General features: G+C 39.9%; 1 protein-coding gene across 1 annotated transcript in view; it reads right to left on the reverse strand.

The window, feature by feature from the left end:
- arap2 (ArfGAP with RhoGAP domain, ankyrin repeat and PH domain 2) overlaps positions 1 to 22,037 on the reverse strand; it is a 181,467-nt gene that overhangs the window by 135,295 nt on the left and 24,135 nt on the right. The window contains exons 8-9 of the mRNA XM_023966122.2: positions 17,105 to 17,225; positions 3,530 to 3,723 (exon numbers count right to left, since the gene is read on the reverse strand). Of these exons, the coding sequence (XP_023821890.1) occupies positions 3,530 to 3,723; positions 17,105 to 17,225 (315 nt within the window). The remainder of the gene's footprint in view (positions 1 to 3,529; positions 3,724 to 17,104; positions 17,226 to 22,037) is intronic.

Raw genomic sequence — 22,037 nt, forward strand, 5'->3', positions numbered from 1 at the left:
TTTTGAAGCCCGCAGTGCAGCTGTGTTTGTTCGGGAGAAGAACATAGTGATAGGCAGTTGTTGTCGCTCTTTTTCTATGGGTTTTAGAGAAAATCGAAATTGCAAGAGAATTTGCACGTACGTGTTGTAAATTTGGCAAGCTGTATTACGTACGTGTACATATTAAACTGCAACGTTATTGACGCACAGGTAGAGAAAAAGCAGAGTGACTTTTTAGCCAATCAGAATGCAGAACACAATGCACAATGCAAATCCGTGAAGTAGCGAAACCGTGAAAAGTAAACCGTGTTATAGCGAGGGATCACTGTATACCTTTTCCAATCTCGCTGAGTCCCAGATTTTTTTCAGAGCAATTTTGCTTATTATTTTTTTTACAGCACAACATTGTTTTGCATCAGTCAATCTCTGTGTTACAGTACTCCTGTACAGAATGTGTTTAGCTTGCCACATTCACTTATATTTTCAATTGCTTAAATTCTGTTTGCATTATTCCATCCTGGACTTATGAGGGTTGGAACTTTGAGTGCTTGACCAAGAGAGAAAAATGTGAAAATGTTTATGTCTGTCTGAGAAAACTAAAGTGAGGAGTATTACAGCCTTTAAACATCTATAATCCTACATTGCAGATTTCCCCAATTGCGGATTATTTTTAGAATGTAACCCTGTGATAAACGAAGAAACGTTCATGGATTTCTAACACGTTCACAGTTCTTTCGCCAGCTACATCCTTGAAGTCAGTTTTCTGCCAATGTATCAAAATACGGAAAAAAATCTAAACTAAGTACTTGAGAAAAAAGATCATCCTGTTTATGAGAAATGACTTGAAGACTAATACAAACTTTGTGTACGAAAACATGATACAATCACTGAGCCGTCAATCATTCCTTCTGCTGCTGAACAGAAGACAGACCACATCAACCCTGTGATGCATGGGATGATACAGCATTGAACATGTCTCTCTGCTTGTACCGATTTGCTTATGATCCACTCCATGGCAGAGAGATTTTTCTTCAAATAAAGGTGTGTGCCAAACACTGCACCTCCTCCTTTTCTCTATCTTGGTGTTTAAGTGACCTTAAATACGGCTTCATCGCAGGGCTTACAGTCTGTAAGAGACGGGGTAGGGGTGGTAAGGGAGGAGGTGGAAAGATGATGTTTCCAATAGCTCGTTCATCATGTTAGATTAAATACTCCACTCCACTGAACTTGAACGGGGCAACTGTATAGCTCCATCCCTCTGTTCTTGTTCTCCATCATTCTCTCCTTTTCTTACAAACCACCAACGCTCGCCTCACTCGGTTGCAACCCCTGTACCGAGTGTTCCTCTATCCACTTCATCTATCTCGCTGTTATCGTCTCAGCTCTCCTGTCGTTTTGCTCCCCGTGCGCTCACCCCTAAGAAAAACTCCCTACCGCTCCCTGCTGCATTCATGCAGGGGATTTAACTTGTAGCCTGGAATAATACAATTAATTGGTTCTCCTCTTGATTCGCTCAGTTTCTCTCTCCGTTTTTCCCGCTGTCTCAGATCAAGGAAGTGGAAATGTGCTGACATGGAGCGATACCCGAAAGAGAATTCTTACAAAGATGTTTGTTCACGCTAATGAAGAAAGTAATGAAAAGCAAACAACAAAACTGCAAGAGAGAGCATATCGAATTGCAGGCAACACAGGGATGGAAATGAACTGAATGAAAGCAGCATTATCAAATAAGCCCGACAAACACAGTCAGACAAAAGTGTATCTCTCCATCTTATGTTGCTCCTGGGACAAGACTGGCCAATAAGCATAGAGACTAAATAGGAATGAGATTTCACAAGGTTTAAAGAAGTTTACCATTTTTTCAGACTATAGGTTTCTCCGTAGTATAAGTCGCAGCTGCCAAAAAATGTATAGTAAAGAAGAAAACATCATATACAAGTTGCACCGGAATATAAGTCGCACGTTTGGGAGAAATGGATTTAACAAAATGCAGGAGCAAAGGCAAATCATATTAACAGAATAGATAACAATAATAGACTGAATATATGCACATTTCACTATTGAAACCATATTTAGCTACATGAAACATAGGAGAAATTGAATTGTGTGTAGTATTTTAGCCTAACACATGAACAATTATTAACATAACCATAGTATAAAGAATATGCTAGCAAGTCAACTAAACTCTTGTCACATGAAATCACACAATGCACTGAATTCTTCATAGTTTGTGTTGCCTTTTGAAAAACTCACTGAGGCGCTTCTTCTTCTTCTGTATTGCTGTTAGTAACAAATACTGATAAATACACAAACAGAACAGTTTTTAGTGGGAAAATTAACACAGGAGCCTATTTATTTTCTTTACAAAAAGAAAAAAAATCTCATAAGTTGCACGCCCGGCCAAACTGCAAACTCCAAAAAAATACGGTAATTGAGCTGTAGGAAAACTATGAATAAGAGAAGAAACATGAAAAAACAAGACACACTTAAAATTTCAAACTTCTCAAACAATTGAAAGATTACTTCTGCATGTATGGATTACAATCTTTACGGGAAATGAGGATTCAAGAGAAGCTAGGGTATAAAGCTCAAACATACATGATCAAGTTATCGTTGTGATCACTCACAGGTGATTTAAATATTACTGATCATGGGGTACATTGTACAGGAAGAGGCCATTTTTTTCTCAAAAGGTGATGTTTTCAAAGTAAAAAATGTTGGCAAACAAAAAGATTTTGTCAAGTGTTAACAGTCATGGATGGTCAACTTTTAATGACAAGTAGTTCAGAGAAGAGACGGGGGGGGGGCACTGTAGCTCATAATGATTTAGACACGAAAGTATCAGGAAAAAAAAACAATGCATCTCAGTTTGCAGTGAGAATGCAACAATTCACTTTCTTCACAATTTGGTTTCAAATTTCGATTTTTGGTTATTACATGGAGTTTGCATTTATTCAACTTTAATGTCACTACTTGTTGCAAATTTGAGCTGATGGGAAGTGAAAAAAAAAATTGGGAGGACTGGGGTTCTTTCTAAGCCTAGTTCATTTAGACAAAACAAGAATAAAAGCTATTAGGTTGTTTTCCTCTTGAAAAGTGTTGTGCACTATTCTGGGCATGTGCAAAGGTGTTATTTTGCACACAAAGGTAAAACTCCAATCACTCCGGAACCTGATACAACTATGACTGAAATGACAGGTGTGACACTCGCCAAGAAAATTTTCTTTACCTACAGATCAGAATTGTGCAAAATATGCTGCAGGTCTAGGGAGCTTGGAGTCCAAGGAAGGAGGACATGAAGACTTCAGCAACATCACTACCAATAACCAGCCATTGCAGCGTAGTAGTAGCATGTGCTTGTTCTCCAAGCATATTGTACCTCACTGTAGCCTGGAGCATTTTAACACGTACCTATTGACTTTCTACATTACACATTCATGAACACCTCCATTTCTCCCACACCTAGCTTCAAGTGGGTTTATCATCTTTCTTCTTTTAAATACGTAGCTGTCACTCTGTAGAGAGGAGTTCCCGATGGTGTTGGAAGTACCTGTTCTGTTTTGCAGAGTCTGACTTTGCTTCCCACCAGGGACACCAGCACTTTGCCTTTGTAACCACGGAGCTCCAGCAAGCCTCGTTTGTTTGTGGAGGAAAGATGGGAAAGGGTGTTGGAGCGCTTCTGGGAGCTGCAGGCAGGGGGTTGCGTGGCCGTCTGAAGAGCTTCAATCCACTCCTGGCGCTCCCCTATGGACACGTGCATGAGTGTGAGACAGACACAAAACACAAAAGAGAGGCAGATGGCGAATGAGGATGCAAGCACGAGATGTGTAAAAGCAGGAAAGAGGGAAAGAAATCAAGAAAAGCCAAAGAGAGACAGCCAGACAAAGAGATCAGGCACTACTAAAGTCTTTGAGTTGGTGCATTAATTCATCAATTCTGCATCTCTTCAGTGAGCTACATTGGTTCTGTGGCTTCTAAAACTCCACTGAATACTGATACAAAAAAATTCCACAGCAAAAGAAAAGTAATTGAAACTCAGCATGACGTCCAACTGGTAAAAATGAAGTTGGGGAGAAAAGAAATCAAATCTAAACACGTCAAGTTTAAAACTAAGGGGGGAGATGGCTGCTGCGTCTCAGATTTGTGGGTCTTTTTTGTGCAAGACATGGTAAAAGTGAGCTCAGCTCAACATTTCATTAAAATATCTAACTGAACAAAATAAAGAGTAGAGCCTGGAAAGCAAACAAAGGTAAGTGTTTTTACCCATGTTAAGTGGGGCAAAAAAGTATCAGTTGCTACAATTTGTCCCACTAAAAAAGATGAGAGAGGTCTGTAATGTTCATTATATGTAATAGAATCCAGGAGATCGCATTGATAGTTCATGTGCACCACCTGCATTCCCCAGACAGGTTTGCCCATTTTTCCCTGCCAGATAGCCTATATGCACCCATGAGGGCAGTGGTAACTAAATCACAAATTATAGACTAAATTGTGCTGAACTTCAAAGCAGTCAATTACAACAAAGACAGACAAGTCACAGTGATAACTGTTGAAGATAAATGAAATGGTTCACATTAAAACTGTCCTCTTGAAAAATGTTTAGTTTAAACTGCAAGAACAAAAAAAACCAACCTATGAATATTTTGTTTTTTGACTACTTAACACACCAGAGGTATCATCCGTTACATCTAAACGACAAACTCTGTAACATACCATAATTCTTCTACCATTTAACATGAATTAGCTCATTCCGACCCTCAGAAAAGCTTTTCATATCATCTTTGCACATGACTGATGTATGTAACGGTACAAAGACACTTTTCATAAATGGAGGAAGAGTTAGTAGGTGAAAGAATGTTAACACTGAAGGTAAAACTCTGGTGTTGAAGACCCACTTTTGATCATCTTTTGATCCATTTTAAACAATTACCGCTGTTTTTTTAGGTCGTATTATGCTGTTTTCAAGGACATAGTTTGTCGGTAGTGTCAGTAGTTCATTAAAAATTCATCTCTAAGTTGTGGGTGAGACTGTTGGCATAGACCAACACGTCTCCTTCCCACCATCCATTTATTTTCATGTACTCCCACTAGCTTACGGCCCCTCACACCTTCAACCTAACATCACTTGTGTAACAAAAATGGTGAGCAATATTGGACTGTCCAGTTGTACAGTTTTGAGCGAGATGCCAGGAAAACAAAGACGTACATGGATGTAGTCGTTTACAAGGAAATGCATCAAGATAAAGCATAGAAGGGAGCTTGTGGCTTGCCATTGTAGCTTCTATGTCACAAATACAAGCTTCTTTTAAAAATAGCATTTTTTTCATCTGCTCCTAATTCAAAATGATTTGAATTCATTTAAGCTCAATTTTCTTTATATACAGTACAGACCAAACGTTTGGACACACCTTCTCATTCAAAGAGTATTCTTTATTTTCATGACTATGAAAATTGTAGATTCACACTGAAGGCATCAAAACTATGAATTAAAACGTGGAATTATATATATAACAAAAAAGTGTGAAACAACTGACAATATGTCTTTTTCTAGGTTCTTCAAAGTATCCACCTTTTGCTTGGATTACTGCTTTGCACACTATTGGCATTCTCCCGAGCCCACTTTCGGTGGAAGGGGTGTGGACTTCCAACAAGTTCTCTCCTGATTAGTGACAGCATTTCCCATAAAAACATTGATTCAGACTGACCCAGACAAATCAGTGCTTACTGACACCATCTGGCTCCAAATAGCAGAGTCCATTTCATGGAAAAAAGGAGACTGAAATGACTTCAGTTAATTGGAGCCGGAAGTAAGCCATTTACTATGCGTGTCGTAACGCACACAGTCCAGTTCTCTAAACGGTCAATACTTCTCATAATTTTTTTTGTTAGTTATGTAGAGGGATTCCTACATCTTTGTTTTTGTTTGATAGCCTTCCCTTTTTAGATTGTTTTTTATTTATATTTTTTTACCTAATTGGCTGGTGGGCACGGCTAAGATAAATAAAAGAGTTCAAGTCAGTGTCTAATCATTCTTTATTCTGCAGTTCTTCATTTTTGTTCAGGGTTCTACTGGGGGAACTGGGTGGGTGGAGGGAGGAATCTGGTGAGGGAGGGGTTCCATCTGTGTGTGATTGTCCTGTGTTTTTTGTTGTATATAGTTTTCATATTTTATGACTATTTTATCTGCTTTTATGTTAAGCGCTTTGTGTTTTTAACCAAAATGAAAAGCGCTATACAAATCAATAAAGTTAGAAGTTTAAAGTTTGAGGTTAATGCATGCAGACATTAAACAAAACAGAAAACAACTATCATTGTTTGCCCCAATTCTGTTTACTCTTCTCCGCAGAAAATCCTTGAGTTTCTGGATCTCCAAAGAAATTAAAACAATATCTCAGAGTGCTGTTGGGCCTCCTTTCAGAAGCACTCGTCATTGAGCGGGACACACAAGTTCTAACGCTCCATAAATCCCCCCAAGTTTCCAGCTTAGCCAAATAACTTCAATGTAGCACGGGGGTTTACATTTAAACAATGCACACACAAAATGCCTGTCAGATATCTGTTTGAACTCTTGAAACAAACTTAAAAGAAGACAAGCAGTCAATGCTGTAAAGCCCATTCCCTCACCGCCCAAGACACGGCGCCGTATCAAAGCTGACAAAGTGGAAACACACGAATTACCAAAGGACCGCAAACACACAGACTAACATCACAGGTCCAACGCAAAGCCCACTGTGATAAATGTTCAACATAACTGGTTGAAAAAAGTTGAATCAACTACAAGCAGCAAACTGATGGAAAACTTTCTGATTACCCAGGTAGGTCCTGCAAATCAACAAAATACAACAAAAGAACTTTTCGCTTTTTTTTTTCAGCCTTTCTTTCACTTAATTTGTTCAGTTAATACGAAAAATTAAATGAGTAGATTTTTTTTTTAAAGTAACTTAACCTTAATTTAAAATGTAAAAAATCCTAATTTAAATACAAAAGCCCCTGAAAGAGTGACAGACATGATACACAAAGCGATAAGAAGATGCACTGAGATAAACAAAAAACATTTGTGTGGTCGCACAGTACCCTGCACACACTTCTCTGTCAAGGAGTTATTTTTGGATATCATTCCTTTGAGCAAACGACAGGATGGAAAACCACATGATTGATCTCCGAACAAGGACGTCTGCGTTTCCGTCCTTTTGTTAAGGGATTTGGAACAAAAGTGGTTTCCGTTTTCAGCAGATCTTCCGCCCGCTTTTACGGTCTATTATTAGCTTCTTCATGTGCTTTTTCTTTTGTGCAAGAAAAATCGTCAAAGTGCGTTAAACAATTAATGTCTGGATGTTTACACACACTTTTGAAAGGCATCGATCTAAAAAGGAGTTTGTGTCCACATAAACTGAAGACATCTGCCATTCCTCTGCTTCTCATGAGGACTACTCAGCCTCACCTCCAAGGTGTACACATGTGTGTTTTGTTGTTTGTTATGGTCAATTTTCAAGTTTGTTCTTTTAATTTGAGAACATCAACCATAAAAAAGCAAAATAAGAACACTTTCAAATTATGATAGAATATAAAGCAAAAAGTACTTTTGAAGACATTCTATTCGATGCACAAAAGAAGGAAAACATAACTTGAAATAAAATATAGGGGGCGAGCATTTACTAAAACACAATCAAATATTGGTTTGCACTTGATGCTGTAGCTCGTCTTTCATCAGCCTTCAGGACATGTTCATGACTTCTCATGTCTGGAATGTTATGTACAGAATTAAAAAAAATATATATATATTGTCTAGCCGTGCTGATCGCTTGAAACACTTGAAGCATTTTGCTATTGGAATTTTATAGAAACACTTAAAGTTTCTTGAAAGAACTGAAATAGCAAACAGTGTGAATGAATATTGCTTTCAAAGAAAATTATTTTTTTCTCTCTGACATTTGATTTAAAAGTAATATATGTAAAGTACATACCGTAGGTGGAAATAAAAGCCTAAACTTTTTTTAAAAGACTCCGGAGCACCTTACATATGGATTAATTCTGGTTGTGTTTACTGATGTTGTAGCACTCTGTCAAAATGTCAGTCTGTTTTTTTGCAGATTGCAAACAATATTGGGTTTTATAATAAACACGCTAACGTGTTTATAACAATTATAACGTTGCTAACATGTAGCGATGTCAGACTTTTTTTTTTTTTTTCCTGTGTCACTAAAAGTTGGGAGTTAGCAGTAAGATTTGTTTTAGCGGTATCAGTCTGGTTTTGTACATGCTGGGAGTCACAGGTATTGTTTCTACTTTAACATGACTAGCGTGTTGCACACAAGTTCTAGAGTTACTGTGAACGCAGTTAAAGTCTTACTGATCGACTTTAAACACCTTGGGAGCATAATTCCGTTCTGCATAAAATGACGATAAAGGAACTCTTTCCCACACCTCATTCTCACTGACTAACAAGGAGGGAGGGGGTGGTCTCTGTGACCTGTCCATAACTTATTACTCATTATCAATCTGTAAAAGCTGATAATACACTTTACCTTCTTCTTCAGGATGTTCTGGCTCCCCTGCAGCCTTTTTGACTTTGCATGCAGCCATATCCTCCCCCTTTTACTGAGGAAAAGTCCCAGCTTTTGGTTCTGCTTACCTGAGATCCCATAGGCTGTGTGCTTCCTGTGCTCGTGCTCATCTCTGGTCAAGCAACCCTTGATTTTCTTATGAATTCACAAAAAGCTGGCATTAATTATAAACAACCTGCTCAATTATTGACTGGCCTTTACATCGCTACGCCTTACTGTTCAGTCCCCACCCTGCTTTCTGAGGTCCATTACCTGTCCTGCACTTATTTTATTTGCCTGTTCATTTATTCAGGGCCTTCTCCTCTCCCTCCACTCTCCTCTTCTGCTAAGCTGTCAGTCTGAATGCAAGGAGAGCTTGGAGAAAGGTGGGAGAATTGAGAGAAACTGGATTTAAAAATGAAAAAAAGTGTCAGACCCATACGACTGCATCTGACCTGTGTGCCTGAATGTCTTTTGCATATGTTTCAGTGTATGTTTGTCTCTCACTCCTGCACTTGAATCTCCATCATTGCTTGCCAGAGCAACTTTTTTTTCCAACTACATCTGCAAAAAAACAAGGACATACTCTCACCAATGCATGAATATAAAAAGAAAGCACATTGCTCTCTGCCACAAAAACCCAACAGCTATCCAGCTTTATCGGTTATTACAGGGTATATTCATGTACGGCCATCTATCTGAAAAGACTGTTCCTCTTTGCGAGCAGAGAGACGAGCAGAGAGGCAGATAATCCTCGCTGAAAGAGGACGAGATGAGAGCCAGGTCCTCTCAGCGCTCAGCAGAGATCTTAGAAGCCGCCCACAGTCTCCATCAACAACACAGAAAAAAAAGGGAGACTGAAAAAAAGTAAAAGCTACGAGGCACACTGAGTGTTTCCATGTTCTGTATTGTCTCCTAGGTCAGTATTTCACCCCAAAACTCTAAATGATTAAAGGGAGGCAGGGTATGTTCCTTTTAAGCTCATCTGTACAATTATCACTTAACTTAGGCAGGCAAATGTCTACAAGACCCTCATCGGAAAAAGTGTCTTTAAGGTAGTACAAAGTAATTACCTGTAGTTGAGTCATTAAAACATTGCATCAGAATGTAAAGCAGATCATGGACCAAAGATTTCTCCTTTTTAATGAGAAATGGACGTGCATGTCTAAAAAAACAAAAAGGAGGGTTAAGTGGGGTGGCCCAGTAGTTAGTGCTCTCGCCTTAAGTTACTTTCACACCGCCCTCGGCAACACACATTCAAGAGGCCATTTCCAATGAGAAGCCCATAGGCTTCTGCGTTCAAAACTCTCATATTCACATGTGGCTACATGTAGCATGGATTTGTTAAAAGTTAAAGTCCCATTAATTGTCACGCACCTTGGTGCTGGGGGAGTGGTTAGCTGCAGACAAGGCAGTGCTCTGAACCATTTGGTTGTTTAAACCCCTAAATCCAACCCGTTAATGCTGAGTGTCGAGCAGAGAGGCTCTGTGTCCTTTTACTGTCTTTGGTATGACCGGGCCTGGATTTGAAATCCAGACCTTCCAGTCTCCGGGAAAACACTTTACCACTACCACAAGGCCACTGAGCTGGTGCCAAATGGATGGCGCCATTTTAAAAATCATAGAAGTGCCAAAAAAATTAATAATTGCAGTGTGTGCCGAAATTATGTCACCAAGTCTTTAATATGTCCAAATAGAGCTGTGAAAGAAAAAGCCTGGAGCAAGATTCACGAGATTTGCACAACTTCAAAATTTCACCCCAAGCTTGATCCAACTGCAGGTTGCAGACGTGTGCTTGTAAACAATAGAATAAGACAAAGAAAAAGTAGGCCCTCCCTGCCTGCCCAATATGAAAACAATGGACTGTACTTGCGTCATAAACGCGCGTTCAGCGTGTGTCCGTATCTGTTTAGCGTGTGTCCTAAATTGCCCCCAAGTGGGAATGTGAGTGTTTTGACCCTGCAACTGCCTGATGACTTGTTCAGGGTGTACCCCACCTTAGCCAAACAGTAGCAGAGTTGAGTCCAGCAATCCAGTGAGCCTGAAAGGGATTCAGTGGGTTCTGAAGATGGATAGAGGGTAAAGGGATGTAACCATTGTGCCCACTCCCTGTGTGTGGTCTATGTTGGTAGTGTCACATGGGTTATGTATATTTGGGCAGTAAGTTTGATTTACAATAGTGAGCAGGGATACTTTTGATGGCACAAAATGACGAAATGATTTAGGGAACATGACAAAATGTTCAGTTTCAGTGGATCTGAGTTTTGCATATTTAAGGTGGTGGACTGACATTTAAATACTGTGTATCCTTAAGTAATCTAAGCTTATAAGTCAAGTTGGGGTTAGTTGGGGCAGCTTGAGGCAGAGCAGTCGACCTCTGATTGGAAGATCGCATGTTTAGTTTGCCCGTGTGTCGAAGTGTCCTCGGGCTAGACACCAAACCCCAGATTGCTCCAGGTGATCTGGCTAATGCCTTGCACACCATTGGTGTGTGAGTGTGTGTGTAAATGTGATTGTAAAGCATTTTGGGTCGTGATTCTTACAGAATTACAGTATTTTGACCATTAAGATGTTGGTTTGTAACACAAATGTTCAATATGTGTTCTCTGTCTGTCCGTTCTCCATTCCAAGATGCACTCACAAAAATTAGCTGCTCGTATCCTTCATGCAAGGATTCAAGCATGGAGTATTGGTTTCCACATTTAAAGTCTTAGGTATAACCCAACATGGATCCAATCCCACAACCTTCCAGACTCAGAGCTGACATCCTTTTCTTTTGGGCTGGTCTCAACAATCATGTTCCTCCCACAAACCTGTTATATTCTTTAACCCTCTTCTTTTATCATCACAAAACTAACATTTGCAAAAATCCAGCCTAAGGCAAATGCTAAAGTATCAGGACATAATCTTCTGCTAGACTATGTTCATCCGAAACTCCTGCACTCCTCCTAATGCCACCCCTCTTCGTCTCATCTGCTTTCCATCACCTTTCATGCTTTCTTCCCTCTGTGCCTTTCTTCATTTTCCCATCTCTCTTCTCGAATGACAGTACCTGAGGGAAGGGGCCACCTGTGGACCACGTGTGGAATCAGCAGACAGCTGTATGCACACTCTCTCCGGTGGCCTTCAATTATTCAGTCACTTCTCCCATCTACATCTCCCCATCTTCGCTCTGCCCTTTTCATCTTTCCCTGCCGTCACCGCCTTTACCTCCGAGACACTTTTTCACACAGAGATTGCATGTCTGTCTCTCTGGCTTTATTCAATCCCGTTATTCCCCCAGTCAATCCTCTCCTCCTCGTGCTGCTTCTATCCCCTCCTGGATGACTTTCCCTCTCTTGCAAACTCCTCTGACCATCACGCCATCCTTTTCTACTCCCTTTTTCGCCTCAACTCCATCAGCTCCTTAACTCCACTTCGCTAACCTACAGCTTCTCTTAGTCTCCTCATTTCTCCCTCCTCTTCATGTGCTTCTCCAAAGATTGATGACTCTTCAGCACAAGGCGAGTGGGCCTGTTTAAAGATGTATGAAGTGATGAGGCCACATTTTCACCTCCTCCTTTTTTCTCCTTCCTTCCAGTTCCCCTCCTAGGTCCCTCTCCTAATACAGGCAGCCACCTTCCCCATTGTTTGCAGGTGTTTAGAAGTGCCCTCAAAATCGTGAGAGCTTTCACTAACGCTCAGCTCCTGTCGGGATGGCAGTATCAGTTGAATGTCAATTGAAAACCACCAAAGAGGACTAAAACATTTCCTGTGATCAATTTTATGAGGCAGTTGAAGGAAAAGGCGTCATAAAAAGAAATTCGATGGATTGGTTTGTCTTTTGTTAAGATTATTAATAAGTGTCAGAATCAACTGATTCACGTTGTTGGCATAAGAGGTCAAAGATTTACAGTTTGTCAAAGAGCATGTGTTATTTAGGTCTCACCAGGGACATCCCCGGGGCTAAAGGGTTCAACTGTTTCTGAACCTTTTTTAAGGTGTTTTTAAAAGAAAATATTATATTTTGCTCATGCAGGTTTTTCATGTGTGTACTTCAGCTGCAGAAATGAGTCATCATTTTAAACAAGTTACCCACCCCCTTTTAAAAAATCACTTTATTTTGGTTAAAAAAAAAAATGGCACACAGTCTCCGGTGTTTGTTCTACCTTTATAACCTGTGTACACTGCTGTTCAACTGCCCATTCATATTCCTGAAAGTTATTTCAATATGAATCAGCTGATTCTGTTGTGGAGAAAAGCAGCTTTGCAGATAGGCTTTGTACTGACATGCAGCACTTTCCTAATGTAAAGTGTTGCATGACAGCGCAAAGTCGCTTTTCTCCACAACAGAAACAAGTTGATTGCGTAAACTGTTGAAGAGTTACTGTATGTCAAAAAGCGTGTGTTATTTAGGTTTTGTCCGCAACAGGGTTAGAAGGGTTAGGAGCATCTGCCATTGAGAAACTGCCGATATAGGTTGATTGCCTAATAACTCCACTACTAAAAAGGATCAGTGAAAAACTGCTTTTCTCCACGTCAGAATCCACTAGAATTAAATTAACAGCCTAAACGGTTGAAGAGTTACAGTTTTCAAAAGAGTGTCAACACTAGAGCCTAGAACAGGTGTTAAAGGGTGAACCCAACCCATATGTGACTGGGGTAGGCAGGAAATAAACCATCAACCGCAGCTGAGAGATAGCTGGTCTACCTCTGACACCCAGTTGCCCAATCATTGAAGCAATGATGTATTCAACCTGTTGGTCAAATTCAACCAGACTTTGAGTTTCTTTGCTGATGATATGCAGTTATAAGTATCACGCAAAGCCAATGAGATTTGGCAGGACAAATGTGAGGTTTAGTGCATTAATGTTATTCTAAACCTAGATGCTATATATATATATGTCTTTCATCATCAGAAAAATGCCAGAAGGACATGTTAAAAACAACTAAACACAATTTTCATATGAGTGGATCTTTAAACTGAGTTAGAGACAAAAACCCTTGCACACTATGAACTGAGTCTCTGTTTCACAGAAAATTGCTGGTGTACTTTCGGAAATCCAGAAAGATTGATGCTAGGGGATAAAAAAAAAGGGCTAGGCGTAATATTTGAGCTCATCAAAAGAGACTAAATCAATGCTATTATTTTGGTGTGAGGCCCCTCCTAAAGGCAAATCTATTTGGCTGAGAAATGCTCCTTTATTTCCTCTCAGTTCTGTTCTGACTTGAGCTGTCATTATTTCTCCTCGTGGGGGAAAAGGCTGCTCCAAGGACGCAAAGTCTGAAACGAGCAACCAGCAGGCGCTAGATGCAGTTGTATTTTCTCTCTGGTGAGTCAATCTTGGTGGTAGTGGTGTGTGTGTTTGTGTGTGTGTGTGGGGGGGGGGTATATATGTTATGGCATATGGTTTTGTTTTTTCAAACTGAAGTGCATATAAAGAATGAACTAAAATATGCAAAAATGCTCAACTGTAAACTAAATTTAATCAGAACCAGAGAAGAATGGATGAAATGAATTCAAAACAACATATAACGGTAATTAAAAACACTGCTAACTTGTAACTGTAAAAAAATTTCAAACGCTCCTCTTTTTTGACAAGTCTTAAAATCACGCACATCAACTTATCACACAATCGATTATTTCAAGATTTAGCTCACATAATTAGATTATTAACATAAAACCATGCATGTGATTCTGACTTTTTTTCCAGTGCTGTGACATTTTCCTGTGCAAAGATTTAATTGTAACCAACGATGTCTTTTGTCCAAAATCTAACTTACACAAATATTTAATAACAAATAAAGTTGTAAAAACTGACTAAGTAAAATGAAATAATCTTTTTTTTTACATAAGTCAATAGTTAAAAAACATCTGTACATTTACAACTAATTTAAAATAATCATTTAATTTTTTTCGACAGAATAAGTTAGATTGCTTCCTGCAGATAATTGTGGTATTGAGGAACAATAACAGCCTTAAACAATAAATTACATTTGATGACCCCAAGTGTAAAAAATCGGATTTTGTGCACTAATGAGGAGAAAGATTAAATGTTGATTTTTCTTTTCCTGACCCAACACATGTCAATGTCAATAACCAGCTCTGTTGTTGTAGATGATTATGCTTCAGCTGCCTGTTGCCACATATTCACTCTGTGATCCTCAGTGACTCAACAGCTTTCACTGCAGTCGTCACACGAACCGCAATCTGTCTAATCTCACTCATTCAACACAATCAGAAGCCGTCTGACATGTGACTTCAGACACAGACCCACGATTAGCGAATGAGCTGTTTGACCCGAGTTACACCGACATTAAACGGGCGGGGGGTTGACGGCATTGCACCCGGAGAGGAAAACGCCACCTTCCTCTCCCATTAAAGCTTCCAGTCCACAATGATGAAACGAGGACCCAAAAACCAGATTAGCAAAGAGCATTGACATTTTATTCTCACTCTTTTAATAAACTAGCTGCTACTGTGAGGCTAACTTTACAACATGGACCCAGGCTGTAAAAAATTAGCTCATTACTGGATCCAAGTTTTCTTAAAACTCAGCCTAAAGCGAACCAGTGCAGGCTGGGAAATTGTCTCAATTAGAGATCATGTCTAAGAAATAATAGACACAGACATGTATGTCAATTTGTTTTTTTTTATATTAAAATGTTAACCAATAATAAATCTATTGTGTAAATAAGGATTTGCTGAAATTGATTTAATTAGATGTCAAATAAGTGTAGCTAAGTAACCAATCCAGGAGGAGAGTGAAGTTCAAAGACAGCTCAACTCAACAGACACTACATGATTTTTTTTTGTTTGTTTAATTATTTTCTGAAAAAATGGTCCTTTATAATTAATTGTTAATTGATTTTAGCTAATCCAAATTAGAATTTTCATATTTAACTTGGACGTCACGCACACAGAGTTTTGTGTCTGAATGTGTGCATGTGCATTTGTGTTTTGTGTTAGCTTCTAGGTGTGTGCATGCATGTTTGTGTGTGTGTGCGAGTGTGTGTGTGTGTCTTCAGATGTGCATGTTTGTGTGCAGGTGTGTGTTCCTTTGTGTGTCTGCGATTGTACAAAAGTGAGCGAATGTGTGTGTTTGTGTTGTGTGTGTGTGAAAGTGCCTGTGCGTGCATCTGAGTGTGCCAATAGGGGTGTTTGTCTATGCGTGTGTGCGCGTATTCATGCAAGTGTGTGGATGCGATTATGTCTATGTACTTGCTTGCCTAAGGCAATGTGCGTATGTGCTGCCGTCTGTGTGCGTGCCTGCCTATAGGCGTTTGTGTGTGTTTGCTTCAGTCTATTTGTGAGTATTCCACAGGTGAACATTTTCTTTCGCTGATTTAATAAAGACAAAGCAGCTACATGTGGAATAGCTCTGATCCATCATCAAACAGCAGAAAATTCTGCCTCTAGGTGAAGACATGGACTGTGGCTCTTCAGTTACCACAACAAGAAAAAGTAATAATAATTTTTAAAATATATGATAATAATTATAATAATAAAAAAGCACACAGTGCTGATAATCTGTTAGAAGTCTTCAGAGCAGAGAGGACTCATTTTTGACGTCACTTTTTTTTACCCACTGTGTAACCACAAACATGCCTATAACACGCTCACAGCCAAATAACTGTTGCACTTTACATGTTATTATAGTACAGAATGTTCAGGAAGGAAGTTGCTACCAGACAGACTTGGTTCACACTTCAAAGGCAAAGACTTGATCTTTAGGTCTCATTAAAACTGTCCTTTTGTTTGAGGTTATTTTTACCTTCAGTTCATTAGATCAAACAAATAAGATCTTTTTACGATTTCTTTCTGTTGTTGGTTGAAGTGCAGAAAGCTTGTTATTGTGTCCCCATTATCTGCTTTAAAGCACTTTTATAAATAATTAACACCATTATTTCGTATTTTTATATAAAATGCTGATTTATACCATAATTCATTTGTTTAAAGGTTTTTAGACACAAGGCAGGCAAAATAAAACAAGTGAGGATCTCTGGGTGTTGAGTTTAAAAAATCCACTGCCACACACAAAAACAAATCAATCACAGCCTAAGCTAATAATCCAAACCTGATTTATACGACCGAACGCAGAATCTGCACCGAGGTCTTTTGGAGGAGAAACAGCTTCAGTGAAATTTAAATAATATGGAAGGCAAAGTCAGGTATTCCTCAGGAGGTCAGGCTCACTGCAAACCTGGTAATCAGATGCCTACATTAACACATAAAAACCATTTGTATCCACAGTATTTCTATGGAAGCGCTGCGCTGCTGTCGTCCTTTGCTGTGGTACTTGTTGCACGCATGAAATGGATATTGATCTTTTCATAAGGACCTTAAAACAGAGTAAATCCACCCAAATATCCCAGAACTTCTTGTCCTGAGGCAGATTTCAAAAAGATTCTAAATAAAACAAGCATAAAAGCTCCAAATGGAGTGAGAAAAAATGAATATGTTCAAACATAAAACAAGCAGGAGAGTGATGAGAAATACAAGAAAAAGGTCAAGATGGATTGAGATTCAGGATTCAGGAGGAGGATAAAGAAACCAGGAAAAAAAAAACAATTAAAGAAAAAAAAAGGTGCAGCGGATGTACCTTCTCCTTCAGCCCGGAATATGAAGGTCCGCAGGGAGGTGATGACCTCAAACTTGTTGTCTCCTAATCCCCGCACCTGTCTGATAGCGCTGGCCAGGATCAAACCTTTAGAGTACATCTCCTAAAAGGAGGACACACAAAAACCCAGACAGATCAGAAGCAAATCCACATGTATTGATGCCGTTGAATGGATATGAGAAATGGGTGTGACCCTTCTCCCCCTCACGTCATTTTTGCTCTGCTAGCTGTTTTTAACATGTTTTTTCTGTGGTGCAAGTTATTCAAGCTTTAAACTGACCAATCAGAAGCTTCAATAAGAGTATGTGGTCTCATGTCGAACGTTTGAAAAATCTGACTGACAGAATTTCCCGCTTACGGGTGGTAGGGGTATGACCTTCCAACAAGCTCACTCCTGAGGAGCAAGAGTGGTTGCCATAGAAATGATGACCCAAACCAAAAACTGTTGTCTGGATCCAACGTGGCAGAGTCCGTATGGCAAAAAAAGTGGCTCTTCTGAATTTTAGGCCTGTGATGTCACCCATAGAAAACAGGTGACATCACAGGATATCACTCACTCAGTCCAGTTCCCATTCTACAGTCAATGCTTGACACCCATTCCAACGATTATGCACCTCTGTGCACTTCACAATAACTCCATCTTTGGTATCAGAAGTTGCACACGGAAAAAGACTGGCGCTCAGTTTGAGCCCACACTGACGGATACCTTCATCAAAGCAGAGCCACGTATCATCCATTGTATTTGCACAAACAGCAACTCTGATCTTTTTCAAGCAAAAAGAAGAAGAGAAATCTTTGATAAATGGCGCACGGCTCCTGGACATGGAGCTTTTGAACTCAAAGCGGGGACGTGTGTTTCGGAGGCAGAACGCGCTCCGCCAAAATCAGCATTGATGTGATCTTTTTACCTCCAGACTTGAAAAGTGGTAGATTTGAAAACCAGAGAAGCTAAAAAAGAAAAGTCTCCACACAAAAGACAACAACAAGACATAGGAGAAGAAAGAGACACCATAAAACAAACTTTTTATTATTAAAAAAAGAAATAGAATCTTCACACTACTCTGGGGGTTTGACAAAAGCGCAGGAAGTATTGAGGTAAAAAAAGAGATTTGTGTACCGTTTCATTACCCTCCCATGTTTTCCCCCCCAGTAGCTCCACTGGAAGCATCATAATAAGGAGATTTTTGCACCGGAGGGCTTTATGACCGCCTATACAATCTCCCCAGATAATGGCAATTAAAACTACTGGGTCATTCTGAGTGTGAAACGGAAAAGAGATAAATCAAACTTCGTTTTATCACTGCTCAAGAAGCAAGGACAGAATGGTACCAGGCACAGATCAGCATTCACAGCCAGACGCGGGGAAGAGAACGCAGAAAAATTCAAGAAAATCTCGGACTGTAATGTTCTCGAGTGAACCTGGGGATGGTACATTACGCTTCCGCTGCGGCGTGAAAAATCCCTTGGTTATAGAGAAAAAAGAAAAAACGGGGGGAAAAAGGTCGCGGCAGACACTGCATTATTCATGCTGATAATGTCATTATCATTGCAAAGCAAAAAAAAAAAAAGGTTCAAACATGAAAGATCTGCTTTATTGTCACTCTTGAGCAGTGCTGACTGGAATTCAGATTCTCGCCAGAGCAGCCAGAAGTGGGCGCTACCTCCACAACTCAAAGGCGAACGGAGTCAATCGAAGGATGGAATAAACTTCCGACTTCCCCGCCCGCTACTCTTAATTAAGCCGCTGACCTTGTAGTCCTGGAAAGCGTATTTCTGGAAACCACACGGCCTAAAATACATCAGCCACGACCGCGATGGATAGATGGATAGATGGAGGAAGGGAGCATGAAATGGAAAAAGAAGGAAAATTAGGTTTGTGTGAAAAGGCCAATGAGAGAAGAAAAGGAGAGCGACAGAAGATGAAAACTTAAAAAAAATGAACAGAGAGGGGAGGTGGGGAAGGCATCTTATGGGGAAGAGAGAGATGTGGTCTAGGCATGAAGATGCCTAAAGCAGGTCAGGGAGGGGTCTTTCTCATATTAAAGCAGGATGTTAACAATGGCGAGAAGTGGCTCAACCTAATTACTGCAGGCAGCCTGGTGCACTCCTCTCCCTGGGAGCTCCACGCCAGTGTCTCCCCCCTCCCTCCCTCTAAATTTAGACAGAAGTTAAGAGAAGGTGAGAAGAAAACTAAGAGAGTGTGGATGAATTATCTCTGTGGCTCTGCGCCGATAATTATACCCCGGTACGGGTTAACGGTAATTAATCGTTTTAATTCACGTTTTGGGGTCACGAAGGAGAGAGCTGTTTAATTGCGAGCTGCGCATCTGTAAATACTCCGCCGCTGAAAGGAAGCGGTCAGCAGTGGGAGTGACGGCGGGCGGAGGAGGGATTCAGACGCCGCAGCTGTTCCCATCGTACATTATGGGCTAATCTCGACAGGACAGGCTGCCAGGAGGAGCAATGAGGCCTAACTATCGGTCGGTCTCATAACACACACACACAGATCTGAATCACCTCCCTGTGACCTCCTACCACACAACTATTTCCTCGTCTACATTCACTCTAGGGGTGGCGTCCCTATATGTACATGGGTGGAAGTGCTTCTACTTGCAACAAAAAAAGAAAGAACGAAAAAACAACCTGGTAGACTTCAACTTCGGGAAACAATTAAGGCCGAGCAATGGAGCTAACGTCTACAATAATGGAGGCGCCGTGTGGAGAAAGCAGGAGGAGGGCAAAAACGGAGGAGGAGGAGGGTAGCTGATGGAATGGAGTTGAAGCTCTAAGGTGAGAACTTTGCAGTGGAGGAAGGAGGACACCCACAGGCGACAGCGGAGAACTGCGGGTTTGGCTGAGTTCTGTGCCTCTGGGCATCAAGAGCATCAGCTCTTCTTTTTTTTGTTTTTTGTTTTTTTTAAAAGACAGCGCTTCCAGGCAGAGATGTTCAAGTCATGACTCAACATGAGATTTCTGCTTTTCCAGTGAATTTCTGTCAGATCTCATAGCTAAAAGATTCATTAAACAAACTGTTTTCATAGAGAAGATGGCTTGAAACAAAATAAAACTTGCTTGGGATTATTCTGTTTACTGTACTCTGATTCAAATGTTGTGTTACGCTGAAAAAGCCAAAAAAAAAGACACGAGACGAGTAAAGACAGACTCCCTGAGTAATGATAAATGACAGTCCTTCAACAGAATTTTTCTCAGTGTTGTGGCTTTGTCTGTCACTGCAATCTTTGCTTTTGTACAGAGCCCTGGAAAGCAAATCCCATCAACGAATGTGTCAACGCAAAAACATATGTAAAGATCACGACATTTTTAAAAGCGAATGTTCTTGTGGCATTTTTCTGAAGCACGTATATATGAAGAGAATTAAGTTTGAAATTGCATTTTTTTAAATATTTCTTTATTCGAATCGTTGTGGATCTAGAAGTTACAGGAGCAGACAAAAAAAAGCAGTTTGAAAAAGAGTTCCCCGCTCTGCTCCATTCCGATGCATCCACTTGCAGACAAAAAGATCTATGTTCCTGTCGTCAGCAGCAGTTGTTGCTGAGAGCTCTCCGTTTAAATGCTCACCCACTAGCTTACAAGTGGAAGGGGGGGCGGAGTTCCTCTAAGCCAGAAGTCCCTCCCACAACTCAGAAGTGAATTTCCAATGAACTCCTGCTGCTCTGCAGAAACTATGTCCTAGAAAACAACACAGGTTTTTTAAATTTGGGAACACTTGTAGAAAATATCAAAAGATGGTCAAAGTGGGACTTTAAGCTTCTGGCCACAGCCACTGCAAAGGTTTGGTGATTGTTCAATCAACTCTTTAACCACAGTTTGGGCAAAACAATCTTCTGCTTTCCCTCTTCTTCAAAACATCAACATCCAATCAATGATATCCCATAATACCAACCTTTTCTGCTCTCGTTTCATTTTTCAACATTTTGATCTCTGGAAATTATTTTTGTTGACCAAACTGTTTTTTGATTTCATTCTTTGGTTTCTTGAATATTGTTTTTAAAATGTAATTTTTGTTTGTTTTGTTTTTTTAATTGTCGTGATCCTTAAGATGCTTTTGCATCTGGTGATGTATTGATGTGATTTGCACTTTAAGGCCATCATACTTTTGTTTCTCACGACACTTGACTCCAACTCCTTAGCAAAATATAAGATTCTGTATTCACCGGGGGATGCAAGGAAGTGACTTAACGCCGCCTGACGTGAAGATCTGGCTGTGACACGCTCTATGTGCTGAGAGAGAAGTGAGCGTGAACCTAGGCGGGTTTTTTTTGCAGCTCGAGAAGCCACAACAGAATGCCAACATGCGATATCCAAACGTAAGGAAACCTTTCAGGGTCAGCAGCACCAACCGAGGGGAGGGGTCCCTAGCTGCTATTGCTTCTACTTTCATAAAAAAATAAAAAAATCATGTTTTGGGGGAATTTTTGTTAACCAAATGAAGCATAATTCTCTTAACAATATGTCATATATCATAGTTAAATAGGTTTAAAAATAAAGGTGAATGTGGCTTAATATAGATTCATCTGCATAGAGGGAAAATAAATGAAAATTCAAAACATAAGGGGGGAAAAAAAGAAACTTATTAAAAATATGAATGTAAATATGTTTATAAGACAAAATAAAGAGCAGAAAAACACTCCCTAGAATTGCAGCTTTGAGTGTTGTGACTTCCCTTTTTTCTGAACTACACTTATTTTATTATTCTTTTCTTTTTCTGCAAGTTTTTGCATTCAATGCATCGTATAAAAAGAAAAAAGGGAAATAACATGTCTTTTTTTAATATTTTAAAATGTTTTTCCGATACTTCTAAATTGTTGTTAGTCTAATGTTGTTGTCCTTAAGTAAACGTACATGTAACGGTGTGAAACGTGCGGTATTGTAATGTTCTGATGATCCCTGATGA

This window comes from Oryzias latipes, chromosome 18 (genome assembly GCF_053564925.1).
Source record: "Oryzias latipes strain Hd-rR chromosome 18, Olatipes_Hd-rR_3.1".
NCBI classification, from domain to species: domain Eukaryota; kingdom Metazoa; phylum Chordata; class Actinopteri; order Beloniformes; family Adrianichthyidae; genus Oryzias; species Oryzias latipes.